Source organism: Egretta garzetta, unplaced genomic scaffold, assembly GCF_000687185.1.
Source record: "Egretta garzetta isolate BGI_Z169 unplaced genomic scaffold, ASM68718v1 scaffold68, whole genome shotgun sequence".
NCBI lineage: Eukaryota > Metazoa > Chordata > Aves > Pelecaniformes > Ardeidae > Egretta > Egretta garzetta.
Genome location: NW_009260774.1, coordinates 4,072,250 through 4,090,546, shown reverse-complemented (window position 1 = coordinate 4,090,546; position 18,297 = coordinate 4,072,250). Strand labels below are relative to the sequence as shown.

General features: G+C 40.0%; 1 protein-coding gene across 2 annotated transcripts in view; it reads right to left on the bottom strand.

Annotated features, from left to right (window-relative positions):
- The window catches only part of NAV3 (neuron navigator 3), a 273,197-nt gene that overhangs the window by 180,335 nt on the left and 74,565 nt on the right, over positions 1-18,297 (bottom strand). For both annotated transcript variants that reach the window (XM_009646282.2, XM_009646283.2), the window contains exons 2-3: positions 10,672-10,789; positions 9,928-9,980 (exon numbers count right to left, since the gene is read on the bottom strand). In XM_009646282.2, coding sequence (XP_009644577.1) covers positions 9,928-9,980; positions 10,672-10,789 — 171 coding nt within the window. The remainder of the gene's footprint in view (positions 1-9,927; positions 9,981-10,671; positions 10,790-18,297) is intronic.

The window sequence follows — 18,297 nt, the reverse complement described above, 5'->3', positions numbered from 1 at the left end:
TTCCCTCACAATAAAAACACATTTGGTTTCTTTCAAAAAGACAACTGCTACTCTGCTTCTCTGTCCAGCCCTCACCCCATCTATATTTTCTCTTTCATTTATAGAGTTTTTAGAAATTTTAGAGTTTGTTCACAAAAGCAGTTGTAATTCCTCCTCTGCCAGTTCCATGTTAAACCAATTTGCCTCTCACCTTGCCCAAAATGGCCATGTCTATAACATTACTAATCTCTTTTCAGAAAAACATGGAACCAGAATTCCAACATCTTCAACCTTGAATGTCAACCATCTTTAACATGAACATCGTTAACCTTATCCTTACAGAAATTCTGTCCTCTTTTCTTCCTTTATTCCCTCCATTTATATTGTCACAATTATCCCCAATATGTCAAATTAATTTAATCTGCAAACCAAAAATAAAGTTCAATTTCTGCACCAATGGAGGTGTTACTTCCTGTAACTATTCTTGATTGTACTATCAATTTTTATATCTGCATTGTAGATATACCTACATGCATTGCTGTTAGCCAGAGAATTTTTTAATTCTGTGGCATACAGGATTACACAGAAAAGCCATGGTCCCCCTTTAAGGCATACACAGGTTTATAAAAAGGGTTTGTTGATGTCTAAAACAAAGAGGGAGAGTCCAGTCCTGAAGGTCGGCTTCTAAAATTTCATCCTGCCCCTATAATTTATGAATCAAGTGTCTGAAGGCTTATTTCACTCTCCAAAATGTTCATTGCCCTGAGCAAATTAAAAGCAGGTATAACCTGATGCTCAGTACACTGATTCAACAGAGTGGCCCGTTTCCCACGCGTGGAAGAGGATCTCATACAGATTCACGCTGTTACCCCCTTTATTTCTAGGTGGCGACATGAATTCATGTGTAGAAGGCTCGATTATAATTTGTCACTACCTTGAGCTCCAGGACATGACATATGAATTGTATGCCACAGGATTTCTCAGACTGCAGGAATAACCTTCAGGGTCCTATAAACCTGGACAGTAGAGCTAAATGAATGCATCGTAGTAGTTATATTCCTATCATCAACCAAGGAAATACAGGACATCTCAATGGGAGATTTGGCTTGAACATTCAGTGAAGGCCAAATTAATTGTAAACACTCTGAAGCTATCTCCAAGTGTCTGGATGTGTCAAACATGTCCAAGAAAGTCTTCCCTGGAACAACTGGGGACAGTCCCTGGGGAAGAGTGTGGCAATGGGGTTGGTTCTCAAAGGGGAAATCACACTCTGAACCTACCTAGGAAATCAGATTTGTCCAAGAAAACATCCTCAGAGGGATAGCTAAGACATGCTCCTGGCTATGACAATCTCGGTCACTTCCCTGGGAATCCCAGTAAGGGTATGAGTTGAATGCAAAACAACTACCTAGTGAGGAATCTCAGAAAGCATAGCTATAGTTCAGTAAAAAATTGTATGTGTCTACCTGACACTACTATCAGAAAATGGGAAATCTGAATATGTATCATGTTGAAGAATGTCATTTCCTGCACAGATAAGCATCTGCTTAGATCCTTTCACAATGGAGCTGTATCAGCCTTGCCTGCTTCAGTTCAGAGCTGCCACTGTTTCAAGTTAGGAGAGAATAGACTGTGAAAAAAAGTATTTGTCATCAGTGTGGCTCAATGGGTATTTTACCCACATTCCCAAAAAAAAGAATTGCATGAGGCTTTACTCTGCCAAACCACAAGAGCTGGATTCAGAAATGCAGATTTAACTGGTAAGTAGATCCTTGGGGAGGAGGGACGCCAAAGACTGTATAAGCTGTGTATTACTATGACAAATTCTTCCCAGGGAATGGGGAGCATGATACTTCTGCCACCACTTACAAAGTCCAAGGAAGAGCTGCAATTGTTGGGAGCTGGGTAACATGCATGGACAGGCTCAGAAAAATGTCCTCATAAAAACCCCCTTTGGATAACACCCTGACTTGAGTCCACACGAAGTTAGGTACAATATGAGCAGTTATGAAGAGCAACTTGGAGCCCTTTGATCTACTTTGTTGTCCAAACTCTGCCTTCATCAATGGGAACAGAAATCCAAGTATGGACTTTTAATTGAGGCAAATCAGAGTCTGTTCCAAGAGGTAACAGGTCTCCCAAGATGAGAGAGTCTTTTACTTTATTGAAGGAAGCCCATAAGGGAAAGTTCCCATTGTAACACAAACATGACTGCTCACCTCCAGTGTGGCCAGGTCCTTTCTAACACACCTGGCAGAGAGGGACACTTGCAGAGGGGAATTTTAAGATGATACTGGAAGTTCCCATGCTAAGTGTACACAAGAAAGCAAAAGATATGGCATTGGATCTGTTTTGCCAGGAAGCTGATAGAATGGAGAAAACATGCTTACCAGCCTTCTCACGGCTGTACACATGCTGTCTACAAAAGGCCCTATGTGCTGATTTTGATGAACATTGCAAAATTCTCTGGCAAATAAAAACAAGGATGTATATTCCTGATGTGGGCATGCCAAATAGCTAATGATCTGGATTACAATAATCTAGAATATGGGTATAATGGCACTGGAAGGAGAATCTTGTCTCTTTCTCTGTTCCAGATCTGAATACTCTCACTGAAGTTAAAATTACATTTCTAACTAGTTGTTAATGTGAGCAAAATGCTTAATCTTCCTCCGATCCTTCCTACACAGTCTTTTACCTAACACTTGGGCATATTCTTCAAGTTTGCTCTCCCCCAAATGCCCACAAAAAAGTTATAACTATGTCTTGCAGATTCTTTCTATGTAACAGCTAAAATATGAGCTTTCCTATCTATAAACACAGGAAACCTCTCACAGGAACTCAAATTTTAATTACTACCAGTTTTTTTTCCTCTGGCTTTACTGAGATCACTTCCTTAATACCATGCTGTGAGCCTGTCATCCTTTTCTATAAGTACTTTCACTTTTTCCCTCTTAAAGACTACTCCATTATGGGATCCCAGATACCCTTTGCCTACCAGAGGACAGGAAAATGATCTTTTGACTCTGTCCTGCCCATATTGTGAGAAGCCATTCCTTTTTCACTATATTTTTAACCAGGGGTTTCCACCAACTAAGGCTGTTTTCTCACGCCTTGTCCTCTCTCTAATGCAAACTGCGTCTTCCCCAAAACAGTGATCCACCCATCATCAAGAAAACTTGATGCATATCTCTTAACACCTCATTGGTGAAGGGTAATAGGAGTTCCACACACCTTTTTATTCAGAATCACAAGATCTTTCTGCAGCTTCACCATCATGGTGCTTAGATTTCATTATCCTGAGTAATTATTTGCAAATTCTGTCATTTTACTTACTATTCATGTCTTTTTTCAGATCATTTGTGAACATAATGAATGAGTCACAAGCACTCACCCTCGGGGCATGTGAATCATAAAAAGACTGTCTCTTTGCACACACTGACCAGTTATTCCTTGGTTTATATTCCTAACAAGTTGTTAATGGCATTGGGGGGATGTCCAAGAAACAGCTTATGACTGATCCCTTGCCTGTAGTTCCATCCCAGGACACAGCTATTTCAACCAACATAAAAAACTTAATGAAAACCTGGTAAGCCCAATGGTACTCTTCCTTTTTAGAGATAAATACTTTTATTTCTCTTACATTACGTGGAATTACATGGAATTACATGGAAGTGCATGTATTCCAATTAACACACTATAGGCTATTCACTTAAATTCTGAAAACTAAGTATGCAAGCATGCACCACGGAAATACAGGAACAAGATTACTATCTTGTGTTCCATTCATTTAAGTGCACCAGACCTGCACAGCTGACAAAACTAGAGTCTCTTATTCCCTTGTATTTTCATGAAACTCCCATAGCAGCCAGTTGTGAAATCTGTGAAGATCCACTGACAGCCGTGGGTTGACAGTCAGAATTTAAAGAAAAGGGGGTTGCACAAGTGTCACTGCAGGAAGAAACTGGCCTGCACATGAAAGGAGCTGGGATTAGTTTTCAAAACTCAGATTTAATTTTCAGCTGTAAGGGACCGTATTTCTACACTTAGCCAAATTTCTGTATATATTTCAACATGTCATGCTTGTGTGGAAGGCTCACCCGGAGCTGCTCCAAAGCACAGAAAGTATATCTTTAATCCGTATAGCTAGTCTCACCAACAACTGCACCAGCAAAACCAGAAGATTCTTACACAGTTCAACACCATGAAGACAGAAAGAGCACACATGCACCCACTTGACAGTGAACACAGGGATGACATTTGCAGGTTTCCCAGTCCTCAGAGAGCTCCATGTAACCATACCCCACACATTTTCACATAGAAGTCTATGGGCCTTAGTAGTACCTACCTTATTTACTTTATGGAAAATTATCCTGATTTTCACAAACAACTTTTAGACACAGAATGCTAATGCTGATATTCTTGTCCTTGGATATTGACACTCCTGAAAAGGGATGGATGCTACTCAACAGTGTCTGCCCGGCACATCCCTGTCAGAGGAATTCTGAAGGCAGGTGTCTATACTGAAGGGAAGGCTACACGCTGTAGGGCAGGGACACTCTGCGGCACACTTAGCAGCTCCAGTTTCCACCTGTTCATCAAGTCCATGGGCTGACTCCCTGCTAAGAAGATATTTGCAGGCACCTCATCCCCTTGCAACCTTGGCTTCCTCCAGAGAAAAAGCCAAGCGTATGAGCAGAGGGGGGCACAGTGGGCTTTTGTGGGACTAGAGGAACACTACAAAGCACATCTACCTAATAAATCACAAAGCAACATCTACCGGTGTAGACATGGCCACTTTGTTCTACTTCAGCTTCAGACTTCACACATTTATTTAACTATGTCATAGACAGTTCTCTCTATCACAGAAATGTTCCCTGCTTCCCTGGATTCATTCACTCACCCACTCCATAATTTTTCTTCAGTCTTATAGAATATAGCAAAATAGCTGGCATTCTTATGGCTCTTTTCTGAAACATTTTCAATGTATTAACGTCTTTTTAAAGGCACTATTAATGAAATCAAGTACAATGTTGTAGAAAAGATCTTATTAGTGCTGCATGTACTCACGCTGATTCCCACTTTAACAGATACACTGTTATTCACCTAAAGATGGTGTCAGCTCTGCTAACTGCATTTGGCAAAGTGCTACAGCTCCAACACCTTTTCCAACTCCCTGATTTCCAGGATGTGGTAAGCAAGACCTGTATTTTTATTGAACTCAACTCCCTCTGTTGGACTGCAGCATGTTTGTATCCCAAACTATAAAAATTACATTTGAAGTGTACCTTTGGTTATATAAGCTGGTAGAAAACTGTGCCAAAGATTGACAAAATGAAAAATGGTTTTCATTAAATGCATGTAACTACATTAGGAGTCTTTTAATAAGAAGGGTCTCTCCAGCCCTCAAACAACTGTAAGAAAAACCTGCTACCGACTAAAATTAAAGATGCTTTTGTACATAGATGTGTGCTGGCATAGACAGTTCTCATGGGAAGTAGCAAGAGGTAATTCTAAGGAAGAAAAAAACAGCTAATAAGACAACATCAATCTCTGAAGGAAAAATCAACTTGAAAAACAATATACTAAAATTTTTTGGCAACTTTGAATCTATTTTACTATTTATGTGGCTGAAAACACCATAGGCTGCATGAGGAAAGTATAGAAACATTAGTTTTTGTAAAATTCTCTAGGGACAATACTGCAAACGTCACCAAAAAGAGATTTTCAGTCTAATGCTTTTTGATTCTCTCGCATTTTCTCTGACAACCCCAGGATGGATTAAATTTGATACTCTGTATGCTTACTATATGTTTGATATGATCTGTTTAGAGACAAAACACTGGAGATCTTCCAGTACATTTTTAATATGTTCAGGAAGAAAAAAAAAAAAAATCTGAATTCTTTCTCTTTGGACCATTAGAGAAAAACTTTATAACATATTTTCTATCCAGGACACTATCCTTCTTTTTCTGATGATGGGGGAACTTACAACAGAAATTAAAGAAACAAATGGCTTATAAAGAAGCAGAAAGGAATTAGCTTTGGGTTGTATCAAAAGGTAAACCCTTGAAAGACATTTATTTTATAAAAGCAAAATTATTCTAGCTTTCATTAACCAATAGACTTATGGAATAATTCATACCAGGAAAAGATAAAAAAGAATGAAGGGGTTTTTTTTTCCATTGAAGGGCTTGAAAGAGATGATGAAAAAAAGGCTGCAGTGCCATATTCCTCCTTGAATGAAAAGAAAAAAATAGTCAAGGAGAAAACTCTATATGACACTGTAGACAAACAATGTATGTTATAATACACAGAGCTTTAAATCCTTATTACCTTTATTAAAACCATTCATAAGAAATGACAAAATCTTTTTAACCACAGCAGATTTACCCAGCAAACAAGAAGTCTTGCCAATTCTCTTGCAAGTTTCATTTATTTAAAGTTCCTGAGATTTGAATATGAAATAATTTATTCCCCAGTACATTTCAGGTTCTCAAATTCTGTGTGTGACATCAAATGTGTGAGCATAATGACAGCCACGAGGATCCTGGTAAAGCTAACTATGCAGAAACTGGATGCTGCTGGGGTTCACAGGTTTTAATTTTTCTGAACATGGACCTGTGGAGCCAGTTCAACTTGTCTGCAAGTACTTTATATATTGCTGCCAAGATGAGCATAAAGTGCAAGACATTGCAATAGACCTAACTAAAATAGAACTAAAAAAGAAGCATTTTAGACATATTTAAAGTAAACATCAAAAGATGTTTACAAATTAAGGTAACAGTTGAACTGTGATGCCTTAAAAATCACCTGAAAGATGAAGCAATTGGCAAGAGGAAAACCAAATGGTGAGTGGAACAGAACTTGGGAATATTGGTAATGATTAATTATTAACAGATATCAATATAATCTACAGGGGATATCAAGTGTTTCCAGCAACACACAGTCCATGTCAGTGCTCTCTAGCTTCTTTTAAGCTAATAAAATGTCTTAGACATCACCTCCTGGGAAGGGTATCAAATGGCAGATGAATACAGAAAACATTTCTCCTTAATTGCAAGTTATGAGAGCAAGGATCATGAAAACATATGTGAAAGAAAAGGGTGGTGGGATTCTTGAGGTTTATTAACTAAAAACAGTGAAATGAAAGCTAACAAACAAGCTGTAGGAATATCATGACTGCTGCTGGTTTGATGGCTGATGTTCTGACAAATCCTGACAGGACTTATTGCTACATACTGGCATATGTCAAACATGTAAACTAGCTTCGACCACTGTTACATTTTTTTCCTGCACATTACAAACACCTAAGAGTCCACTGCTACAAGAAGAGAATTGGCCCATCATTAACTGAGCCGGCTAACAAAATTGAGCGCTGCCAAGAGAAATTACCTGAATGTGGGATAGGATGGTGCCTTCAGCTAGGCTAGATCAGTGCACAACCCAAAGGAAACAAATGGAGAACAGACTCAAAACCTGAGGTCTCTGAGATGCTCTGAGAGGAAAGCTGACAAGTTTGCACTACTTTAACTTCAGTACATTTTAAATTTCCTAGCTCAGTCAAAGAAATCGACAGTATAAAATTGGTATGCCAAAAGGCAGGAAAATAATCTAATCAGACTGTTGAGATAAAGCAATACAGTAAAGAGACCAAATCAAAGAAGGATGAAAAAATATATTTGATTTCTATTAAGTTAAAGTGGCTAAATGTGATGCCTTAACACTGTGCAAACACTGATGTACGACTATGTGCAGGAGCATTCGAAGCACCTGGTTTGTGCTGAGAGCACCTGAGACATAGTCTTTGGCCTGGCTGAGCTGGGAGATGTGCTTATGGGAGGAGGAAGATGAACAAAAAGAGATTCCCACAGGTACTGTTGCGGCACGGGCATGCATTGACCATCCTTCCCCCATAACTGCAGCAGAGCTAGAGATGAAATCCAGCATTGTTATGCCACATGAAGATTTACCTATCTCCAGGGAACATCCAAAACTATTGTCACTTTGGAGATGAAAACATTGCTAGAGTGACTAGTTCTCTCTGCAGCTCGGCTTTCTCTCATGGAAATTAAGCTTGATAGACATCAGAGTGGCAGGTCCCTAAGCAGCCCTAGATGGTCACTAGCCAGTTCCATAACCTCGGGAAATCATATCACTTTTCTGTGCTTTTGTCTCTTCTTGTTTGTCTTGTCTGTCTGGAATGGCACGTTTTAATGCGATTAAAGTAGAGAGTGGTTATCTCTTGATCTGTGTGTGTAATATTAGAGTTCCATGCTGGAGTTCCCAACATTCTCAGCTGGGGCCACTAGGTGCTGCTGTAATATGAGTAAAGGCGCCCCTAGTGGGTCTTTAGCCAGTTCCATAACCTCGGGAAATCATATCACTTTTCTGTGCTTTTGTCTCTTCTTGTTTGTCTTGTCTGTCTGGAATGGCACGTTTTAATGCGATTAAAGTAGAGAGTGGTTATCTCTTGATCTGTGTGTGTAATATTAGAGTTCCATGCTGGAGTTCCCAACATTCTCAGCTGGGGCCACTAGGTGCTGCTGTAATATGAGTAATTAAAATAATAACTATTATTAAAGGAAATTGCATATATTCTTGCTACAGACTGTTTCAAAAAGCCTGAAAGCCAGAGAAAAAACTTACTCTAAACCTGCACATTTTTTGAAAAGTAAGAACCGAAAGGCCTGATTGTTCACTTCAGTGGTACTCAAAATTTTTATTTTTACTTTTTGTAGCTTTGCAGAAAAAAACCTTTTCCCTTTAAAAAATACACTGAATAAATGTAATTTTTTTTCTATTCCATTTCCACTTTTAAGCCCAGCTTCAGCAGTTTGCTATTATGCAAGCTCATCCAAATTGTTACGCTCCAAAATCCTTGTCAGCTACGCAGTTGTGCACCTTATTCACATACTATCTGGATGTGAACAGAAAGGCAAAGTCCTCAGCATGAGGGAGCATGACTGGAACTACAAATGATTCAGTAAATGCATGGTGATGTTACTGAGGCTCAGATTTTGTACCTGTCAGTTCCCCAGCCTTCTAAGGAGGCTTTATCTTATTAAATGTAGTTGCCTAGCCATAAACACAGTAAAAGATTAATAAGACTTCATATGAATCACAGTCACAAAATGCTTCTTGCCTGAGAGTATTAAAATGTCTTTAAGCAGCTGCCAGCTATAGTTCAGAGAGCTATGTGACTAAAGTGCTATTTCTGAAAGTCTTGGAGTCAGTGCATCTAACTGGACTTTACAGTGGACAATCCAAAAGGCTATTTATATTCAAAAATAATTTGGCAAGTCTTACTCATCAAACCAGTTTTCCAGACACAAAGACTCCACTTAAAAATTTGTTCTTGGATTTACTGCCCTTAAAAATCAAGTTAAACGAAATTATCTGGATCATCAGAAGAACATCCAGGCAGTTCTGGATTAATTAGAAGTGAAGAAGCTTTGCTGCTGGGTTACCTCAAGACCCAACGTTAGCGAGCACAGAAATGAAATGACAGACACTAAGCACATGTGGAAAAAAAGTACCAGGGACACTATATGAGAATTAGGACTTAATGGTAAATGTGGGACAGAATATTTACAGTTTAAATAAATCATTATTAAAAAGCATTTCAGGAAAGTGCAGATGTGCCAACACAGACTAAAAATATATTTTATTCTTACCATTTGAGACTGGCTCCGGGGACAGCCATTGATATCTTCAACCTTTTCATTTGCTAAACAAAAACAGTGAGGAGAAAAGCAGAAGTAAACAATGAGATAAAAATTTCCTTTCCACCCCGTGGCCAAAAAAAAAAAAGACCAAAAAAAACAAAACAACAAAAAAAAAAAGCAGAAGAAGAGCAGAAAAGACACAGCAATAAAGTGCAGAGGGTTTTGTTGACACAGAGCTCCTTTCTAAGTAAAGCTGACTAAAAATATATTTTATTCTTACCATTTGAGACTGGCTCCGGGGACAGCCATTGATATCTTCAACCTTTTCATTTGCTAAACAAAAACAGTGAGGAGAAAAGCAGAAGTAAACAATGAGATAAAAATTTCCTTTCCCCCCCGTGGCCAAAAAAAAAAGACCTAAAAAACCAAAACAACAAAAAAAAAAAAGCAGAAGAAGAGCAGAAAAGACACAGCAATAAAGTGCAGAGGGTTTTGTTGACACAGAGCTCCTTTCTAAGTAAAGCTCAGTCGTACAGTAACAACACTCTTGTTAGCAGCAGTTGCTTCCACATGCCAAATCATGCAAAGGGGGAAGTGCGAAGGAGGTCGCTGCTAATTCTTCAGCCCCTGCAAAATAACTGCTGACATGAAATCTTCCACAATTGTCTTTGCAGGGTCAGGATACAGTTTCAAGGCATCCCAGAAAGTATGAGCCACTCCAACTAACAAAATGCACACATGGGAGACATATGGTTTAATGGAGCATTCATTTCTGACAATTCAAAGTGTGTAAGATACAGTTCTGGCCATTTAAAGTATGGTTAAACAGCCACTTCCAAACATGCTCACATAAACATATTTTTTAATTAAGACAAGGACGAACCACACAAATATCAGAGACATATGGACCCAGTCAAATTGTATTATTCAGGGTTCATCTTATTGTTAAATACATTCAACTTGAATTATATATTCCCCCATGCAAGGAGTCAGCTCGCAGTGCTTCTCTCAGCCCTGGTCTTACCAATGATCTGGATGATTTCTGCTAGCAGAACTCCATCTGCAATGTCCTGTTGCAAATCCTTGATCAACCGCTTGTGGCCAGATTTTGCTAGGTAGTGGTTAGCCCAGTCAGTGTAAATCTGCAGAGCAGAGGGGGAGGGCAAGGGGGAGAGGGGGAAGAGAGAAAAGAAGACAATAAAAATGCTTAAAACAAATGTTGGCTTGCACACCAGAACTATTCTGGATCACATTCCCATTTAAGAAGTCAGCACCAACGGAAACAATTTTAACGCTGTGTTTTTTGCCTCTTTTTCTTTCTTCTTTTTTTTTTTTTTTTAAATGGCCATGCCCCTCCCCCTGCCATTCTCTGTTTTATTTTAACTTCAAATGATTCAGGCTGTTTCATGAGGGTTCAAACTTGCTGTGACCAAGCAAAATTCCCCTTATGACTGTAAAGGAAACTCCTGTCGTAAATCAGTCACATCTACCGCAATTCCACCTCCCACCGTGTTTCTACCTCTACGCACGCCCCACCACCAACTTTCACGCTCTGGGGCTGCCTGAGAGAAAGTGATAGCAGAGACGTGCGCCTGTGTTTTGGTAAGAGCGCGTCGGGTCGGTGCTGGTGATCCTGTGCCTGGCAATGCCTCCACAACACTTTCCACCGTAATCACCACATCCCGCCGTGCAGGGACGGGGCGTTTGTCCCCTCACCCACAGTTCAGCGTGCGGTGATGTGCTCAGAGGAGACTGAGAGCACCAGATGTACAGTAGTCTCGGGGCTGGAATTAGAGCATATATTCTGGAAATACGCTGTGTCCTGTCTCCGCCAAAAGAGGAGGGGGGGAAGGGTGAGACTGAGCAGCACCAAACACTTAGCAACAGGCAGCACAAAAATGGCACTTGTCAACTTTTGTGTTGAAAAGCACCAGCTGAACTACAGCTACCCGAATAAGAGGGGGGGATAGGGGTTGAAGAGAGAGGTTGAAAGCATTTCATAAGGTGTGCACGTACACAGAGAGAGCACTGGGTAACACCTGCAGCGCACACATGAGGGAAACCAGGCTCACTTAGGGTGAGACAAGAGGAACAGACACCTTGCACTGAAGGCAGGGTGCACCTCAAGAGATGCTCACACTGTCCCGGGGTGTCCCAGCATGCAGAGGCAGCTCGGACTAGAGGAGCTTGGCGCGGGGCTATCACAAAACTGGGGGGTATTGGTGGCCCTTGGCAGCCAGCAGCACTGGCTCCGTTTTGAGGGGTGTCTGTGGCCTCTCTCCTTACCCCAGAAAAAAGGACTTCTACAGAACCTCCCACTACCGTGGGCTGTTACCACTGAGAGAAAGCATATATGTATGACTGTGTAAAAAAATATAATATCTAAGGTTGTTTCTCCACTGAGAATATTGTTTGAAAATGTTGAAATTGCACCTCTTCCATAAAAACAATATGAGCTCACTTTATAAACATCCTTTTATTTAACCTCACAAACCCTTGGGAGGAAGGGGTCAGAATCCCATTCTGTGAACAGAAAAACAGAGACCAAAGCCATTAACTGCTCGCTTAGTTCACCAAGGAAATCTGTGTCAGAGCCAACGCGGGAAAATAGATGCACTTCCCAGTCCAGAGTCTTACCCAGAGAACCAACATCTACTTTCCACCCAGCAAAAGTACCACCGCTCAGTCCCCGTGCACACACTAAGGACTCCTTCAGTATCTGAGTATCTTTGTCACAGATTTTCTCCCTCTTCATTAAGGGACAGGGAAATGTAACTTGTTTGGTCTACCTTATTTCCTCCCATATTCCTGCAGGTGGATCACCAGCTGGTTTGCCATAGCTTTCTTGAGAGCTTTAGAACTTTAGATAACTCCACAGAATTAAACTGCGAAAGCAGATTCAGCTCTCCCATAGCCAAAGGATGCTGCTGTTAGATGGGGCCCTAAATTTCTCCGCTGCACCCAGAAATCTGCTTCACTCACCTGTGTTTTCACTGAATTCTTTTTTTGCTATTACAGTCAGTGACATGAAAGGCTCCATTAAAATGTTTTTTAAAGCCAACTGTAGGTAAGAAAGTGTTTCTTCAATTGTATAACCATATATAATGAATGCTAATGTGGAGTCCTTAAAGATTGTATGAACACTTATTTAGAACAATATGAAACCATGATGATAAAAGACACATACCACACTCATAGCATCATGTATTCCCTACTACTACTATTGCAACCTCAGTTATTCTTCTAATGTAATGTCTCAGAAATATTCTCTGAGCTATTACTATAAACAGAAGTAATTTCTATATTCCAATGAAACTGATCCACTGGAACATACAGAATTTAATACCCACCAATATTATTTTAGGTTAGTTTCATATTACAAATAAAAATACTTTACCAAGCATTTCCTGTTTCATTCATCACACCCACACATAATCTGGTGTACCAATCCTAATTTTGACTACAATTTGAACTATCCTCTCACTAAGCAGCCAGGGAAATTTCATTCTAGCAGCTGCTTTGCAAGTATTCAGTATTCAAAGAATGGACTTCACCCACCCATCCACCCCCTTCATAATTTTCTTTTCTCATCAATTTGAAAGTGGCAAGCATAAAGAATGTAAACTGTTTTGTAAACAAAGCTTGATAATCCACACTGTACCAAAAGTTTACTGATGGTCAGTATTTTGATAGTCATGTGATGGTAGAAAAAAAATACTGAGAGGAGGCAGTGGTAAAAGAGGAGTTTTTTCACTTCAGAAGTATTCTAAAAAAAAAATCAAAAAAGGTGAAGAGCTGTTGACGGAGACAATATAGCAAAAAACAAACACCCAGTTGGCAGCAGAATGCCACATTTAATTTCCTCTCTTTACATAAGGAACACCACTTGCTTCTGTTTCCCCCCTTCCCATAGGATGCCCCTCTCATTCATCTCATTCTTCCAGGGACCCAACTGCTCAGGAGGCAGTTGTAAAAAATGAAAAGCATGTAGACATACACATGAAATTTTAAGAATGTACACATGCCGCTATATTCTTTTTACATTAAGTTCTTGGATGCAAATATGATGGGAAGTAGAGAATCCCCCCCTCCACAGTTTTTAAGTATCAACATAACACTGCACCTCTTGGAAATTTTATCTTAAACTCCCCAGGAAAACATAAAGCTCCAGCGTGTATCATCATTGACAATACTCAGTTTGCAAAGGATAGAAAAGTCATGCAGAACAGAAGATGAAAAAAAATAATCAGTAACTTTGTGCAACAGTCTGCTTTTTATGGGTGCTCCCCTGTCATTGGGTGCTGAGCACTTCTAAGGAGGAGCTGTGCATGCTCCTCCTCCATTCAGAACTAGCAATAGATCATTTTGTCTTGCACTAATTGTGCAGTAATGTTTCCCAAAAATCCTCTTATCTTAGATTTTTCTATGATGAGGCCATTTCAGAGAAGGACACACACATGAGGGTTAGTCGTTGCAACACTTCCTCCCCAGTCCACTGTTCGCTCCAGTAACCCTGCCTTCCAGCGACACACTGGGCCGGGCTGCCGACTTACTCATTTCCTCTCCAGGCTTCCTCTCCTACCACCCCGCTTTACAGGCATGTCTGACTGGGGAGTATTCGACTTCAATGCTAGGCTCTGACTACTAGCAACGTATGGGCGAGCCGCTGTTATCTGTGACGCGAAGGACCAGCCTCAGCAACACGATAAGGGAACAGACCCGATCCTGTGTTTGTGTGGTCCGAGCCCTATCCCGGCGCCTGGTGATTTAACGGCTTGCGACGCAAAACAGGATTCAGCAGGGCAATCCGAGCTCGGGCACAGGCTGCTCATGTTAGCGACGGTTTCCCCTAGCATTCCTCAACCGCTCGTCATGCTAACCTTCAAGAGAGTAAAGGAAATAAACTCCGATATCCAAATATAGTTATGAACTTCACCTCGATACTTCACATGGGGCTATAAGGAGCACAGTAGAGCTGCTTGGCAGGATCCGTAATGAAACAATACACTTGGTAATGTGGTAGTTTAACGAAGTGAAAAAGAGAGAGGATCTCACAGGTTACTGCCTTTCTTAGAAAATGCTTTAATCATAAGCCACGTGATTATACATCAGGCAGTGCTATAATGCATCCTCTTTAAAATTAATACAGAAATGTGACCACCCACAATCAATGTCAAGTGGGAAATGTCGGATGGATTTCAGAAGTACAGTCTGCCTAATGCAATAATAATGCATGACACTTTGTTAGCGTCTTCCACAAAATCATCTCAACATGCTTTGCAGGCACAAATGGGATCGCTCCTATTTATTTATTATTTCTGTAGATGTGGCGAAACTGAGGTATAAAGGCTTTCTCGGTGGATTTTTTTTTTTTTTTTTTTCTTAATGTGGCTCACTCAAGGGCAAACAGAGCTGGGAATACAACCCGCATATTCTGAGTTGCAATCATTTCTTCTATATGCGTTTTTATCAGGCAGTTTTATAAATAGGCTTGGTGGGAAAATGCATATTCCAAGAAGCAGGATCCTTCTGTATATTTTTGTTTGTTTGCTACAGAATATAGAGTTTCAGATCTGAAAATGGTCTCCTGTTGCTATCGAGAAGACAGCTTTCCATACTTAGAGAAATGCCTCTGTCCCTCCCTTATGTGCCAATGCTGCTGCTTAGGAAGAACAACAGTTGCTGCCAACTGAGTTATGCCAAGACCTCGTGACAGATTTCCATGCCATTTAGGAGGATAGGTTCTATCTGAAAAAAATATTTAAATATTTGTCCCCTATATGAAAAACTTTCCTTCCTAGATATGTGGGAAGAAACAGATAGCATCCAGTTCTCATCACCGGTCCTTTAAAATACTCTCTAGCGGACAACTGGATTCATTACCATGAAAGAACTGAAATGCTGTCCCCCAGTGCTCACTCTCGTGCTCTCTTCTGTGCACGATACCATCCTATACTTTGAGGGTGGGGAGGCTTTTTAAGAATTCCATGTCTTTTTAAGAACTCCATTTCCCAAAAGGAATCTGTAGGCAACAGCCAGCTTCCCACAGATTTTTCTTTCCTCTTTATCTTGTAGCAAAGAAGGGTTGGTGAAATGGAAGGAAAAGTTCTTCCTAAATGTTGCTATCAGTATATCTGGGTTGCAATGGTTCACGGCAATAGACCATACTACTTTTTAGCACAGCAGGATTTTGTCTTTTATTCTATGTTTGGATTATATCAAAACATTTCATAATACTTTTTTTTTTTCTTCTTTAAAAAAAAATCTAATAAAGGGAAATGAAACTACTAAAAAGCCCCAACACCAGAATTTTAACAGTCAGCCTAAGTGGAAATACGGCACTGTTAACTTAATAAAAGGGCTACACGACTTTCTAGTGTAATGTATTTACTCTGCTTAAAGTGTTGCTATTGGAGACAACTGATAGTTAATAGCGCATAGAGCTTTTCACCCATAGATGCTCATTCAAATCTTGCTTGTAGAAGGGATTGATGACTGGTCTCTGTTATTCTCCAGTATGCTGCAAAATGGGCCGTAAAGGCTGTATATCTATTTCCTGGGTGGTTTTCTAGTGTGTGGCCTACCCTGGATGTTGAATACCCAGCAGAGCCTACACAACAGTCCCAGAGTCCCTGCTGAAGAGGATTTGCCAGAGGAGAGGGCATGACCACAACCCTAGTTCAGCGTGGCTATTCTTGGCTAATAAATTCTGGGTAGCAACACACGTGTTAGTGTGTTAGTGTCCCTGAAGCTGCTTGTATTTATAAAAAGAAGCTGGGCAACGCATTGAGTAGCATTAGAATAGGGTGAGGAAATCAGATTGCAATGAGATGCCTTGCTCCTTCCCAGCGCCTCTACACTAAGGAAAATTTAACTGGAAGGCAGGATTTGACCTTTTAAATATTTTCTTAATGAAGGTTATTTCTCTGGGTTGCAAAAGAATAATTTATTAGTTTCAGTCCTCCACTTAGCAAGGAAAAGGGCTAACTTTGAAAACAATGCTTCACATTTAGACTGCCATAAGAGACAGATCAAGCATCCGATTTATGTCTGGATTTAACAGACTATAGAAAACACACTGCAACTCATTTACTATAAAGTAAAGCTGGGGGCTAGGGGTGGCACTTTTGGTAACATTAAGTAAATTACATGAGAAGGAAAAATATTTACACAATTAAAAGTATATGGTCAGAAAATGAAGCTAGAAGACTTAATTTATAGGCAATATGGAAGCCAATACATTTCACTTAAAGAAATGAAATGAGTATTAAATGACATTCCACAAACCCTGTTTCTAAATCCCACTGAGCAAATGAGAACAATTATGAGTTAAGGAGTAGAAACCATTTAGAGGGATACATACCAATTAAACAAAATGTCAGAATCCCTATAGAATGATTCTATTTTGTAAATAGCAGCATGTATCCATCAACACTACTCAGTAATTGTCATATAAAAATACAATTAATTAAAACTCCACTAATCCCAGCTAAGAAAATGAATAGGAACAATACTCTTCAACAATCACTGGCAAGCTTTAGATAACTTACCCAGCTTTAAGGGGACTGTTTTATATTTCCAAGTTTCACTTACAGTTTGTGATCTAATCACCCAAGTTACATTTGCACTGACTTAATGTGCTCTCTTTCTTCCCTTTTCTTACCAAATCCCAACTCAGAATTAATTTAATACATGTGTTTGAGGCCAATATTCACCAGTGGCACAGGGGCAAGACTCTTGATGCATCTGTGCCAGATGAAAGGTAACAGTATAAACCTCTTTGAGTGTAAGGTTTGTTAAGCGATTGGTATATCACACAGTTAGAAATCTAACTCTGTATAGAACTCGTTCATCCTTTGAGAAAGAATCATACCAATTTACAGTTCAGTCATATAATTTTGTTTAGTGGTTTACTGCAGCTACTCTTTAGTCCTGTGCAATAGCAATGAAGTACCACAGGAAGGAGCCAGATACTCATCCTGCAGCTGCAGAGGACCCAGCCAGGCAGCTGCTGCTTTGCAGACTTGTGCGGCGGCGAAGCGATGCCTGTTAAGGGAGCACCACCGCCACAGTTCTTAATATCGGCCTTGACCTCTCTGAATTAACGGGAGGCAATACCAAGTGCCACACAGGCAATCCTCCAGAACTGCCAACCTTGAGACTTTCTGTTCTAAATGCTCCATATACTCACCCAGACAACTTTGAAATTATTTCTTAGATTTATTTTTTTAACTTTAAAGTACATTTCAGCATCCGTTTAGTGGGAAAAAAAAAAAAAAAGGACCTATTATTCAATACAGATTTTACATAAAACATTGATTCAAACTAATATCTCAGTTAATTTTATTAGAGTGAGGAAGACCAAGATTCTATGGTTCTATGATTCTATGATTCCCTGCTGGGCATGAGTGTTACACCTAGAGACACCACTCAGAAGGTGAATCTGTCTTAGCATTTTATTTCAGATAAGGAGCACACTTCTAAAGGCAGTCTCCTGTCACTTGTGCTCTCTCAGAGATCCCCTTTGCATGAAATGAAATGGAGAGATGTGCTTCAAGAGCACACTGAATGCACTCAATTCACTAAAGAGCATTTAGTTCATGCAACAAAATGAGCAGTAATCCAAGTAACCCTCCATCCCCAAAATGTG